This window comes from Poromitra crassiceps, assembly GCF_964638095.1.
Source record: "Poromitra crassiceps genome assembly, chromosome: 1".
In the NCBI taxonomy this organism is placed as follows: Eukaryota; Metazoa; Chordata; class Actinopteri; order Beryciformes; family Melamphaidae; genus Poromitra; species Poromitra crassiceps.
In genome coordinates, this window is record NC_139623.1 from 31,935,536 (window position 1) to 31,949,330 (window position 13,795).

Here is a 13,795-nt window from a genome sequence, read left to right on the forward strand (position 1 = left end):
TTGGAGTGTTTGTCTGGAAAATCTCCGTTTGAAGGGCCAGTAAGCCCTCCCACGTCACCCTATGTCTGATGCAAACAAGAATCGGGACAGCCTACCCCTTCACGCGAACGCGCAAAACGGAGGGCTACGCTATGTGCAAGGAGGGGCCATTTTGAAATCAACCAATTGAAGACGGAAATACAGCAAGGTAGCCAACCATCTCGTCGTAAGGGCCTTTCTGTCTGTGTGGAGTTTGCATGTTCTCCCCGTGCTCCCCCAGGGGGGTTCCAACGTATATAACCCCCCCCCCCCCCCCATTAAAAACATGCAGAAGATCAGATCGTCATCGTCATCCGACCAGTGACGACAACATCCGAAGTTGGTCCCTGGGCGCTGTACGAGAAAAGCGACCACTGCTCCTGGCCTGCCCCCCGGAGGAAAGGACAAGCCAGGATGGGTTAAATGCAGAGGACAAATTTCACCGGCCACCGTCAGCATGTGTGTGTTTGTGGCCGTCCGTGCATGTGTTGATGTGTAATCGTGTGACAATAAAGACGGGCTTGTCCGTCTGAAATCGTGTTTTTTAAGCTGCAGCAGCAGGGCAGGGTTGACAGTGCGAAGGCGAGAGTGGGTGAGACGATCGCCCTGAATCACTTTTGGTGGGCATCAACTGCAACTAGGTGTCAACCTCGCGTACCTGGTGCCCATTATGAGAGGGCATGATCATGTGGCCTAAGACCCAACAACAACAACAACAATGGTGTTTCCAACTGGGTTTCCGCTTTGTCCCTCCATAGAAATATGGTTTTAGTACTATGACGCCCTGTTTTCATAGCAGAATTGTTTTTTGGAGCCGTTCCCGGCATTTCAGTAGTAACAGGGTGCTTTTCAAATGAAGAACATCTCATGTGAGACTGCGAGAGCCAGTGCTGACTAAATGGGTAGGGACACTTGTGATATACAATAAAACCCACAAGCAGGTGGGGGGGGGGGGGGGGGGGGGCTGTCAGAGCAATTCATTACCAATTCCCCTTTATTAATTCCCAATTCATGAACTTAATGATGCAAAGGGCTGCAGCAAAAGCTACTGAATCAATGCGATAACGGGCAATTGTGATTGTGAATAATGTGAATTTTCCACAAACCAACAAATAATTTGTGTTCTCAATTCCTACACTCAGTTGCTCCTTAATCATTTTTTTCATCTTTTTTCCCCTCTGTTTTTCTCCCCAATTGTAGCATACTTGGCCAATTCCCCCTGGGCCCTGCTGTCCCAGATGTTTCTCCACCACCTCCTCTGCCGATCTGGGCAGAGCTGTAGACTAGCACATGCTTCCGCCGATGCATGTGCAGTCGCCAGCTGCGTAGCGCATGGGAGGATCACGCTATTCTCCTCAGTTCCTCTCCCCCCAAACAGGCACCCAGACCGACCAGAGGTGGGACTAGTGCAGTGACAAGAATGATACCCCACAGGCTTATCACCCGCAGACACGGCCAATTGTGTCTGCAGGAACGTCTCACCAAGCCGGAAGTGCTGCTGCCGGGAATTGAACCCGGGCCCCCGCGGTGGTAGGCGAGTGATTTTACCTGTACACTACCCAGATGCCCCACATCAAAAAATTGTTGTCTACATTTTACAGTTTCTGTCTACTTTGATTTGAGTTTACTTTTAACGGTTGAGGTGTGTGTGAATAAAGTATACAGTACAGTACGTGTGTGTGTGTGTGTGTGTGTGTGTGTGTGTGTGTGTGTGTGTGTGTGTGTGTGTGTGTGTGTGTAGGTGTGTGTGTGTGTGTGTGTGTGTGTGTGTGTTTATTGTTTATTGTTTATTATAAGGATCCCCATTAGTCTACACCGAAGTGAAAGACTACTCTTCCTGGGGTCCAAGCACACATAACTTAAAACATTGGAGCAGTTACAAACAATGGAAACAAGAAAAAAACGTACTTGACATTATTGCATTCTCAATAAATCACAACACAAATGGCTCCGACCACAAAATCGAAATCTTAACTTAATACATCAATAAGAGAATGTTATTGCAAAATCACAACAGAAATAGGCTCCAACCACAAAATAGAAAACTGTGTGTGTGTGTGTGTGTGTGTGTGTGTGTGTGTGTGTGTGTGTGTGTGTGTGTGTGTGTGTGTGTGTGTGTGTGTGTGTGTGTGTGTGTGTGCGCGTGCGTGCGTGCGTGTGTGTGTGTGCGCGTGCGCGCAATGTGCTTTGTGTCCATGTTACGACCAGGTTACGACCTGATGTCTGAGATTCCACGTCCTTATGTAATATTATAAGACTGTGATTAGCAGGGATGTGCTTGTATATCACATCATGTCTATAGACAGTTTTCACAGAACTGTCAGTCCTGCTCTGCTTCTCTTTTTTTTATTTTCCTGTCCATAGCAAACACTGCAACAGGAAGTGAGCTGGGGTTCAATTTAGAATGTTTTTGTTGTCAAGTTAAAACCATCTATTCTAGGCCTATACTGCCTCCCAGATTCGTCTAGCTGTCTGTGACGTCCAGACAGGGAGAGGGGATTACAACTGTCAGGACTTTACTGTAAACTGTCCTGGGCAGCTGCCATAGAGGGGGGGCTTCCTTCCCTTTGGATTCCATTCTAGTGCTATGTCTGCCACAAATAGACACCTAGAACATCACATAAACATGTGTTGGGGGGGGGGGGGGCGTGTCGAGTCAGAAGGGAGGGCTCAGCTGACTGGGGTGGGCGTCTGTGTGTATAAAAGCTCTCGGCCGAGAGGCACACAGCACATTGGGAAACACTTCCAACGAGGCTGAAGGGGTCTTCCAGCTCTCACACCTCCTCCCACAACAACACAGCAGCCATGACCGAGAGGCGGATCCCCTTCTCCCTGCTCCGCACCCCGAGCTGGGACCCATTCCGTGACTGGCACCAGGGCAGCCGCCTCTTCGACCAGTCGTTCGGCATGCCGGCCCTGGCCGAGGACTTCCTTGCATTCCCCAGCACCCACTGGCCGGGCTACATGCGGCCCTCCCTCATGGCCCCGGACATGAGCTCTGTGATGGCCCAGGCCATGATGACCCCCACTGCCATGATGCCCCCCACCGCCATGATGCCCCCCACCGCCATGATGGCTGCCAACCCCATGATGGCTGCCAACCCCATGATGGCCCAGCAGGCCCGCGCCCTGTCCCGCCAGATGAGCACCGGCATGTCGGAGATCAAGCAGACCCAGGACACCTGGAAGGTCTGCCTGGACGTCAACCACTTCTCCCCCGAGGAGCTGGTGGTGAAGACCAAGGATGGTGTTGTGGAGATCACTGGTAAGCCGCACCTCTCCTTCACTTATCAACCATTTTTTATGCCTCCACCGGCGATAGCCATCGGACATCGGCCGGATGTCCGGCTGATGAACTGATTACATTTTGGTGGTCAATTTTGTAAATTATGTAGGTCAAGGTCAAGGTCAAGGTCACTGTGACCTCATGAACGCCAACGAAATTTCTTCACATTTGCCTCAAACATCAAAGTCTGGACAGACATGCATGTCGACTGCTCACTTGTTGGCGGAGGCATATATCCGCGATGCGGTCGTTCTAGTTTGTGTTTCAATCAATGCCATGCTGATTTATGCTGGTTTATTATGCACAATATTCTCATAACTTCTTAAATTAGAATTAGATTAGAATAATTTAGCGGTTTAAATGTGCTTTTAAGTCAGGGTGACTGATTTTTTGGGTTGCTGCTGGGTCATTAACCTTCTCAAAGCAAGCATGGGTATGTACAGTACAGCAGAAGTCACATGCCTTTGGGCAACAAGGTAACTGATAGCTGCCCTGTTCTGACTGACACATAATGTACAACAGAAGGACTCGCTCATATAGCTGTCCTGCATGTATGTGATGTATCTGATGTAAACCAAAGTGCCCTTCTGGGACATGTATTAAAAATGATTGATGATTGATGATTGATGATTGTGTAAGAGACACTTCTACAGAACATAGGAAGACAACATAGAAAGGCAGGAAACCTTTGTGTTGGGTCAAGTACAAGGCAGATGCAGTGCTGCAGAGTTACATAATAACTGCACAGCCCCAGTACACTACAGGGAGGGCGGGGCTTCTGGATCCCATCCTACTAGATTGCCTCAGTGCCCAGATTCCTCAGCCATGAACACATCAACATGACCCGCAATTCAACATGTGGGAGTGGCCTTGTACAGCGGCTGGGACATGAATACAACGGCCACATCCAATATAAAATAAGCCCTTTCAATTCTTGGCAGGATTCAATACTTGTCACAGTCTGTCCTTGCTTGTCAAGGAACAAAGCACAAACTTACACACACATTGGTGTAGTGGTGCCTGGATAAATGGGTATACAGTGCTCTTAATTGATCATGTAATTTATTTTATTTAATGAGCGGCCTGTCCAGCAAAGGAGAAAGTCCCTAACTAGTGACATGTAAGACTACTCTTGTATATTCAGTTCACCCAAAAATGGGCCAGTTGTATTTGTACATTGTCACTTAACTTCTACTGCTTGACTTCAGTCAGTAAGGATCATTACCTAACCCGGAGGAGTGTTGATCATTTCAGATAACACGTTCTGACATACATAGTAGCTCCTTATGACAAGGTGCCAGTTAGGAGTTGGGAATCGCTTTGATGGCATCATCATCTTTAGCAAAACCAGGAATATACTTATTTTAGCCTTATTTATTAGTACACATTCACCTGAACTCTGCTGGCCTCGGTCTGTCTCCTCTCAATCTCGGAACCCATCGGTAAAAAAATAAAAAAAATTGAACTTTCTAAACTTTCGATGCAAGTGGAAAGTCTGTCTCGAGAGATTACCGTAGTCTCCTCGAGACTCCTGTCTGTTATGTATTCAGAAGTTGCAGATCTCTCTCTATAGGAGTCAGATACTTTTTAAATGACTATATTCAGACCATATTCAACTCAAAGATAATACAGTATATGATCAGCTGCACCACTGCAAATGATTTAGCTAAAGCTAATATTTCTTTTGGCTGCTCCCGTTAGGGGTGGATCATCTGTTTCCATCACTTCATGTCCTCTGAATCTTCCTCTGTGGCGCCAACCACCTGCATGTCCTCCCGACCCTCACCACATCCATAAACCTCCTCTTTGACCTTCCTCTTTTCCTTTTCCTTTGCCTGGCAGCTCCATGTTCAGCATTGTTCTCCCGACATAACCAGCATCTCTCCTCTCCACGTGTCCAACCCATCTCAATTTGGCCTCTCTCACCTGGTCGCCAAACCGTCCAACATGAGCTCACCCTCTAATGTATTCCTAATCCTGTCCATCCTCGTCACTCCCAACGAAAATCTTAGCATCTTCAACTCTGCCACCTCCAGCTGCACCTCCTGTCTTTTCGCCACTGCCTTCAAACCATACAACATAGCTGGTCTCACTACTGTCTTGTAGACCTTCCCTTTCACTCTTGCTGAAACCCTTCTGTCGCAAATCACTTCTCCACCCACTCCACTCTGCCTGCTCTCTCTTCTCCACCCACTCCACTCTGCCTGCTCTCTCTTCTCCACCCACTCCACCCTGCCTGCTCTCTCTTCTCCACCCACTCCACTCTGCCTCCTCTCTCTTCTCCACCCACTCCACCCTGCCTGCTCTCTCTTCTCCACCCACTCCACCCTGCCTGCTCTCTCTTCTCCACCCACTCCACTCTGCCTGCTCTCTCTTCTCCACCCACTCCACCCTGCCTGCTCTCTCTTCTCCACCCACTCCACCCTGCCTGCTCTCTCTTCTCCACCCACTCCACCCTGCCTGCACTCTCTTCTCCACCCACTCCACCCTGCCTGCACTCTCTTCTCCACCCACTCCACCCTGCCTGCACTCTCTTCTCCACCCACTCCACCCTGCCTGCACTCTCTTCTCCACCCACTCCACTCTGCCTCCTCTCTCTTCTCCACCCACTCCACCCTGCCTGCTCTCTCTTCTCCACCCACTCCACCCTGCCTGCTCTCTCTTCTCCACCCACTCCACCCTGCCTGCACTCTCTTCTCCACCCACTCCACCCTGCCTGCACTCTCTTCTCCACCCACTCCACCCTGCCTGCACTCTCTTCTCCACCCACTCCACTCTGCCTCCTCTCTCTTCTCCACCCACTCCACCCTGCCTGCTCTCTCTTCTCCACCCACTCCACCCTGCCTGCACTCTCTTCTCCACCCACTCCACCCTGCCTGCACTCTCTTCTCCACCCACTCCACCCTGCCTGCACTCTCTTCTCCACCCACTCCACCCTGCCTGCACTCTCTTCTCCACCCACTCCACCCTGCCTGCTCTCTCTTCTCCACCCACTCCACTCTGCCTGCTCTCTCTTCTCCACCCACTCCACCCTGCCTGCTCTCTCTTCTCCACCCACTCCACTCTGCCTCCTCTCTCTTCTCCACCCACTCCACTCTGCCTCCTCTCTCTTCTCCACCCACTCCACTCTGCCTCCTCTCTCTTCTCCACCCACTCCACTCTGCCTGCTCTCTCTTCTCCACCCACTCCACCCTGCCTGCTCTCTCTTCTCCACCCACTCCACTCTGCCTGCACTCTCTTCTCCACCCACTCCACCCTGCCTGCACTCTCTTCTCCTCTCTTCCACACTCCCCCTTACTTTGGACAGCTGACCCCAAGTATTTCAACTCGTCCAGCTAATTTAGTTACAGTTAACACATTCCCTGCCAACAACGTATGAACACGTTTTCAGAATCCAGCTGTTCCCTGCCAACAACGTGTTTACACGTTTTTGGCATCGATTTTTTTTTTTTGACGGTGGGTTGTGCATCTAAGCCTTTTACATCTCTTATATAATTATTGGAGCCACCGAACGTTTACAACCCATTCCACCGACCCACTAAGTGGCAACAGTGCTCTCCTTGCTAGAGAAAGGAAAGCATTTTTTTAACTTGTCAAGCCATTCTCAGCCCAGCCATTCTCCTTTTCGCGCTGATTGCTGGCGATGCGGGATTGCAAATTTACATAATAGATTCAGCCGATCTACTATGATCGGGTGATAGATAACAGGTGGAGGAACACACTTTGAAACACGCAGCATAAATATGACCAGAATCGCAAAAGCTTCTCTCAACCAAAACTCCAAACAAGCGAGTCCATCCCGACTTCCTCAAACAGCGGCCGTGCAGACAGGCCAGACAGGCACAGGAGAGCAGCAAAGCACTGACTGGTGACAAGCTTGTCCGCCCACGGAGGGCGGAGTTGAAGCAACTCGAGAGGGAGGGAGAGAGAGAGAGAGAGAGAGAGAGAGAGAGAGGGAGGGAGAGCGAGAGGGAGGGAGAGAGAGAGAGAGAGCGAGAGGGGGAGGGAGAGAGAGAGAGAGAGAGCCAAAAATGAATGGTTAAAGTGACAGTTCCATCCAATTTCACAAAAAGCCGTTTATCTCTGAATATTCTTTTTCACGCTAAAACCATGCTGTATTCAACTGCTAATGCTTACATAACTACTAACTCTACAAACTAACTCTTTTAGACAGAGAAAGTACACATTCTATTAGTACTTTTGAGATATTGTATGTTCACAAACTCCAAGCTGAAACGAATCCTCGGCTCTTATAAAATGAGCCATAATCCTCAAAAAACGGCTTGGCAGAAGTTACCTACAGCAAAAAAAAACGTCTGGCAGTCAATGTGTTAATAAAACAATAATAGATAGCTACATATCCCTTCACTCTCATTGCCCTGTGCATCAGAGGGCATTTAGAAGAGGGTACTCAATGCTGACTGAAAAATAAGTACTACCGTAGTTATACTCTGTTTACCTGCGTATACCCTGCACGACACACGACTGCTCACACACCTGAAGATGTCTGCCACTTCACAAGGTATCAACCACTTCAAGAAGGACTTTAGATGTGACTCACCCACTGTCTGTGCTACTCTTAAGTGGACTGCTGGTTCTGGTCCAGGTCCAGGAGGCCATATTCATATTCAGTGCTGGGAGATTGGCAGGAGCAGGGGACAGCCAAGACAAACAAAGGACAGGACCAAGTCCAAGCCGCTCTCTGCCTCGAATCGTCATCTCATATTTCTCATGTGCCTCATGGGAACGAGGACTCATGTTCAAAAGTCATATGATATGCTTTGATGAAGATGAAGAGTTTTGTATAGGCTACATATCAATGTGGTGCCTCGATGCTGTATGCTGCCCCCCCCCCCCCCCTCCCCTCTCTCCTTATGTATACTTACAACTAATGGTCCTTCAAGTAGTGATTGAAAAAGTGCCCGCTTGGCTCAGACAGAGCCACACTCACACTGGCATGTTGTCCTGTTGAAAAGAGGACAACATGCCAGTGTGAGTGTGGCTCAGACAGAGCCACACTCACACTGGCATGTTGTCCTGTTGAAAAGAGGACAGCTCCCAGTGGAAAGCTGCCTTTATCTGCCCGTTGTCATAACAAACATATGACAGAGCCGGGACAAGGGGCAGTATTTCATCACTAGTGCCAGCTGTCTGGAACATGAGGAGAGAGAGACAGGTTCTGATTAAGACATGTGAGGTCCCTCTATATGACTGTTATGGCTATGGATATAATATTAAAGACATACCATATTATGATTTCAAGCTCTACTAGATATACATTAAATACTGCTACAAACCCCTCCACAAACACAAGACACTGTATTGTAGGTAATGTCATGCCTGTTACTGTTACATATACAGTATTAGATCAATACACTTATCTTTACCTACTGGTGCTCTAACATAGGTTACTGTACTGCATGCCGCAACAATACTGTAGAATACAATAGATATTGATGTAGGAAGGTAAGACATTTTGGTCATCAGGGTTCAACTGTATGTTTTAACCACATTTCCAGGCGTGATTGTTGCCTTCATAATCCTTAGAATCTAGTTTATCTTGAATTAACAGATTAAAAGCTGTTATATAGGTTCAAATTGAAAGAGTTGTGGATGAAAATGTTGATGTGTAAATGTATCAGGCCCAGTGCCTGTGACTTGCAGGGGATAACTATTATGAAAGCATGGTCAAAGGCAACAAGTGAGTCTGTATCTTGTCTGTTCCGTGGATGGAAGGATTTTTTTTATGAGGCAGCACAACGTGAATCATTTCTGTAGCAAAGTCTGTCTCAGAGGAATGGTTTCTCACAATGCAACCATCTTTTCTTGTGATGGTGGTATGTGAACCATGCCGGTTCCTTATCCTTTTCCTGAGTTTATTATTGCTATATCCTTTTAATAGTATATGACACATTCAGATACAGCCATTTTCTTGTACACACAGTGCATCATTAAACATTCCCTTAGTGGTGCTCCGACACAGGGATCTAATTTCCAGATGGCCCATGTTCACCTAGTCTCTTAGAACAGACGAGTTGGCTTCTGCAATTTTCAAATGCTTCCGCCATACCGTCTGTACTTCGTGGGGGAGAATCATGCACCAACCGGAATGGGAAGTAGAAAGGCGGGTTTTCCGCTCATTAGTCCAATCAGAATCGCAGAAAGGCGGGTCTTCCGCTCATTAGTCCAATCAAAATCCAATATGCCGCATTTTTCGTGGACACACATGTCGTGATTGGTCGGATTCCGTCGAACTTCTTTCCTGTCTGAAGGTTTTTTTCCCAACTTCCTTGTGCATGTTCTGGGGGTGTAACGTACAGACTGTGTATAGCTGCATTCGCCGGATGTAGATGAGACAGTCTGTTTTAAGAGACTAATGTTCACCTTACCTGACGCTGCCAGATGGGGGCGGTATTATCTGGCAGTGGTTCACCGCCTGTCCTCTGTCCACAGGCAAGCATGAGGAGAGGAGGGATGAGCACGGCTTTGTGTCCAGATCCTTCACCAGGAAATACACGTGAGTTATATTTACTTATATTATCTTAATCTTGATCCATTTTCATGGAGGTTAGTCCCACTGATGAAATGAAAGGAATGTAGTAGCTACTATTTGGCCATGCCTCAAAACCTCCAGAGTTCTAACAAAGAATAGTTTGTTTTGGCTGTGCCATGGTGGCTTGCAGTGCCTTTTAATGATGGAAATGCATTTCTCCGGCTGCATCCAGACTTCTGATCACAGCTTTGCTGCTGTGAATCTCTTTAGTTTAGGATTGGCCAGCTGTTGCTGATAGCCCAGTTTCATGCTCTGAAAAGCAGCTGTGGCTCTTGCCTGCTCTCTCCTCTGAGTTTAGCCTTTTGGGGCTCTGCTGCCATCTAGGGGCCACAACACACACTGAGCGTTCCGTTTACATACCAACATGAGCTGGTCTGGCATCTGAATTTGCCCTATCAAGGCATGTTGGTAGTAAGCCTTGATATTGCACTCAGTCTTTATTTATGTGGGTATCTGGGTAGTGTAGAGCCAGTAAAAGCACTCACCTACAGTACCACCGCGGAGACCCCGGGTTCACTTCCGGCTTGGTCAAACGTTCCTACAGACACAATTGGCCGTGTCTGTGAGTGGGAAGCCAGTGGGGTATGAGTCCTGGCACTAGTGCCTCCTCTGGTCGGTTGGGGCACCTGTTTGGGGGAGAGGGGAACTGGGTGGAATGGCGTGATCCCAGGCGCTACTTCCTGCCAGTCAAACTCCTTGCTGTCAGGTGAAAAGAAGCGGCTGGCTGGAGCGGCAGAGGGGTGGAGCAATGACCCGGACAACAGGGGGGATTGGCCAAGTAGTACAATTGAGGAGAAAATGGGAGAAAAACTGAACAAAAATATTTAAAAAAGTATTTGTTTATGTTGCCTAAGCAGTGCTGACAGCGCTGCCTAGAGTAAGATTTGCTGTTCTCTGTCAATTCGCTGCAGTGGTTTGTGTGACATGTAATGTGATGATGCTGTGTTGCTCACTTGCAGCCTCCCCCCCACCGCTAACATTGAGAAGGTGACGTCCAGCCTGTCACCCGAAGGCATGCTGACCGTGGAAGCTCCTTTGGTCAAACAGGCCATTGAGGCGTCGGAGGTTTCCATCCCTGTCAACGCGGGCACCAAAATTGATGTGGTGAAGAAGTAGGAAGAAAAGGCATTGAAGTGTCTCCATATCACACACACAATAAACCCACATTTTTGTGCATTTTAAAGACCCGCTAAAGTCATGTTTTAAGGTATAATCATCATCATCATCATCATCATCATACATAAAATTGCCAAAGTGGCGTCTGTCTGTCTGTCTGCCTGCCTGCAATTTTGGTCCCACATTGTGACATTTGTGATGATTTTGGTCAGTAATGATGTCACTGATAATGTCACAATGTCTATAATGTCATTCGAGCAATTGTGATGTCATGTCTATGACATCATCAGTGATGTCACTTGAGCACTCGATGATGTTATCAGTGATGGTCACATCACCTACGCTCTGTCACTTCCTGCTTTACTGATGATGTCATCATGACTAACCTATTTATATTAGTTGAGTGGCTGAAGAAGGAGTCACTCTCTCTAGAGCAAACCTGCAGAAGCCACTCCAGTAGGCAAAACGTGTTGTTTGCATGCCTTTTTGTACTTGTTTTAATAAGATATGAATTAAAGTGAAGAAATTCAGCCTTCTTGTGTGCGGTGACTCTCCTTCTTCAACCACTCATCTGATGTTCCCTGGCATCACCTGCACCAGGAAGTAATGGAGCATTCCTTTATAACTGGGAACTGGTAATCTGACGGTTCAAAGGTCATGCATGATCTGGGACAGTGACGTCACCAGAGCTGGTATTTCCCATTCCAAACTCGTAGGAGCCTCGTAGTAAATGCTGTTTATTAGCACTTCTGTCTTCTTTGTGTCTCATTAAATCAGCTGTACACACAGCACTATCTAACTTCTATCTGTGTGGACATGTTGCTGCAGTGTTTGTATGCGCAAAATGCCTTGTTATCAACTATTGTTGCTAACAATGGCTAGCCTGGCTAGCGACTGGATCTGACCAGCTGCTCGTTTAAACGAGCTGACTCGTTTAAACGGATGTGACGCAATTCTGGAACACTAACAAAACGGATGTGATGTCATTCAACCATCATTCACCACAGTTTTTGACGATAAAGGAACGGGCCATAAAGGCATAAAGGGGCATCTACTTGTTGATGACTATTTATATTAGTGTTCTGTCACTTCCTGCTTCATTCTGATGAAGGTTGCCATGACTGAATGTCAATTTTCTACAAATAAACTGGAAGTGAAGTCTATTTGCAATGTGCAGACTCTACTTTTCTCTCACTACTGATCGCTCACTGACGTCATCACATCAGTGATGCCAAGTTGAGCAATTGTGTGCCGAGTGATGTCACTCGAGCACTTCATGATGTGATGCAATTGTGATGTCATCAGTGATGCGAAGTTGGGCAATTGTGCGCAATAGAGGCGAGGCCACGCAGCAACAGGCGAGCCTAGGGACTCTAGGAACTGAGCACGCACGTTTGACTAATTTGTGTCTGATATGGTTTTTCCACAAAAGTTAAAATCTTTAAAATGACATGTCCCTCCTGCCTCTTAAAAAAATCCAGAATCTGTAAATATGTTAATATTGTTGATTTTTAAAGAATATGGGACAGGGATTGGCTCCAAGTATTTGTGATGTCATAAATCATGCTTGTAGGAAGTGAGCACAGAGAAACCTTCCACTTTCAGCAGACGATTGTAGATGCAGCCTTCTAGTGTCAGACTCGGCACAGACATTCTCCACAGTGAACCTCAAACATTCAACTAAAGGAACAAGAAGAAAAACACATTTTTGAGTGGAGGTCTTTAACAGATGGCCCCAAGAAAGTCTGTCATCCCTAGCTCTGTCTGAAGCTGGGTGGTCCATATGCCAAGGTCAGTGTGAGAGGAAAGCGAAGGACCAGCCCCGGCTGTGTGCACTGTTTAAACATATCTGCACCTGTGCCATATGCCTGCCCCTTCTGCTGTAAGCACCGTTCTGAATGGAGGAAATGTCCAGTTAGCCCTGCCCATAAACTCTCTCTCTCTCTCTCATTCTCTCTCTCTCTCTCTCTCTCTCTCTCTCTCTCTCTCTCTCTCTCTCTCTCTCTCTCTCTCTCTCTCTCTCACACACACAGGGGCATAGCCAGGGATTTCGGGCCCCATGAAAGGATATCACATTGGGCTCATGGATGCCGCCGTCCGAAGGGCGGGGGCGGAAAATTTGGGCCATTTGAAGCCCAATTTAGAGGAATATCTGATTTTAAATCAGAGAGTTCCCCAAACTTTTGAGTAGCCAGTCAGATTGAAGAAGTAGCCGGATCATGTTCGCGGCGTTTGTTCCAGTGGTCCTTTTCCCAATTAATAAACAAACCTCAAATATGGATCCATGAGTGTGACAATTGAAATAATACAAATAAACATTCTTATAAAGGCCCAATGCTCAATTTAATTATAAATAAAACAATATCCATATTGCAAAACAGAAACAGGCAATGTATATTTTTAAGAACAAAGAAAATACTAACTATGTTTTCCACAGGATTTGGAGAGATTGTGGTGAGTAGACCTTGCTTGGACCCTCTTGGGGGGTTTGGGGGGCCATGCCCCCTGTAAGAAAAATGTGTACATTTTAAACTAAAATGCATGAATCTGGTTCACTTTGAGAACCAATTTAAGAGGCTAGATCAGGGGTGGGCAATTATTTTTCATGGGGGGCCACATGAGAAACCCAGATTGTTGCCGGGGGCCGAACAAATATTGTCATGCCGTAACCCAGGAACTTTGATGATAGAGAGGACCACAAAAAAAATTCCTCACCACCAGAGGGCCAGATTTAGCTGAGGGTTGGGGGCCGAACGGCGCTGGCGCGGATTTTTATTTGGCATTTGAAGTCAGGTTTAGAGGAATAACTCATTTTAAATTAA

General features: G+C 47.3%; 1 protein-coding gene across 1 annotated transcript; it reads left to right on the forward strand.

Moving 5' to 3' along the window:
* Positions 1 to 2,762: 2,762 nt before the first annotated feature.
* hspb1 (heat shock protein, alpha-crystallin-related, 1) lies at positions 2,763 to 12,121 on the forward strand. Its single transcript, XM_083636601.1, has 3 exons — positions 2,763 to 3,283; positions 9,758 to 9,821; positions 10,817 to 12,121. Exons 1-3 carry the CDS (start codon positions 2,824 to 2,826, stop codon positions 10,971 to 10,973), a joined length of 681 nt encoding a protein of 226 aa, XP_083492727.1. The 5' UTR covers positions 2,763 to 2,823; the 3' UTR covers positions 10,974 to 12,121.
* The last annotated feature ends 1,674 nt before the right edge of the window (positions 12,122 to 13,795 follow it).

Coding starts and splice junctions, on each gene's coding strand:
- hspb1 (XM_083636601.1), top strand. CDS start 2,824: ATGACCGAGAGGCGGATCCCCTTCTCCCTGCTCCGCACCCCGAGCTGG. Junction 3,284..9,757: donor TGGTGTTGTGGAGATCACTG/GTAAGCCGCACC, acceptor CTCTGTCCACAG/GCAAGCATGAGGAGAGGAGG. Junction 9,822..10,816: donor TCCTTCACCAGGAAATACAC/GTGAGTTATATT, acceptor GCTCACTTGCAG/CCTCCCCCCCACCGCTAACA.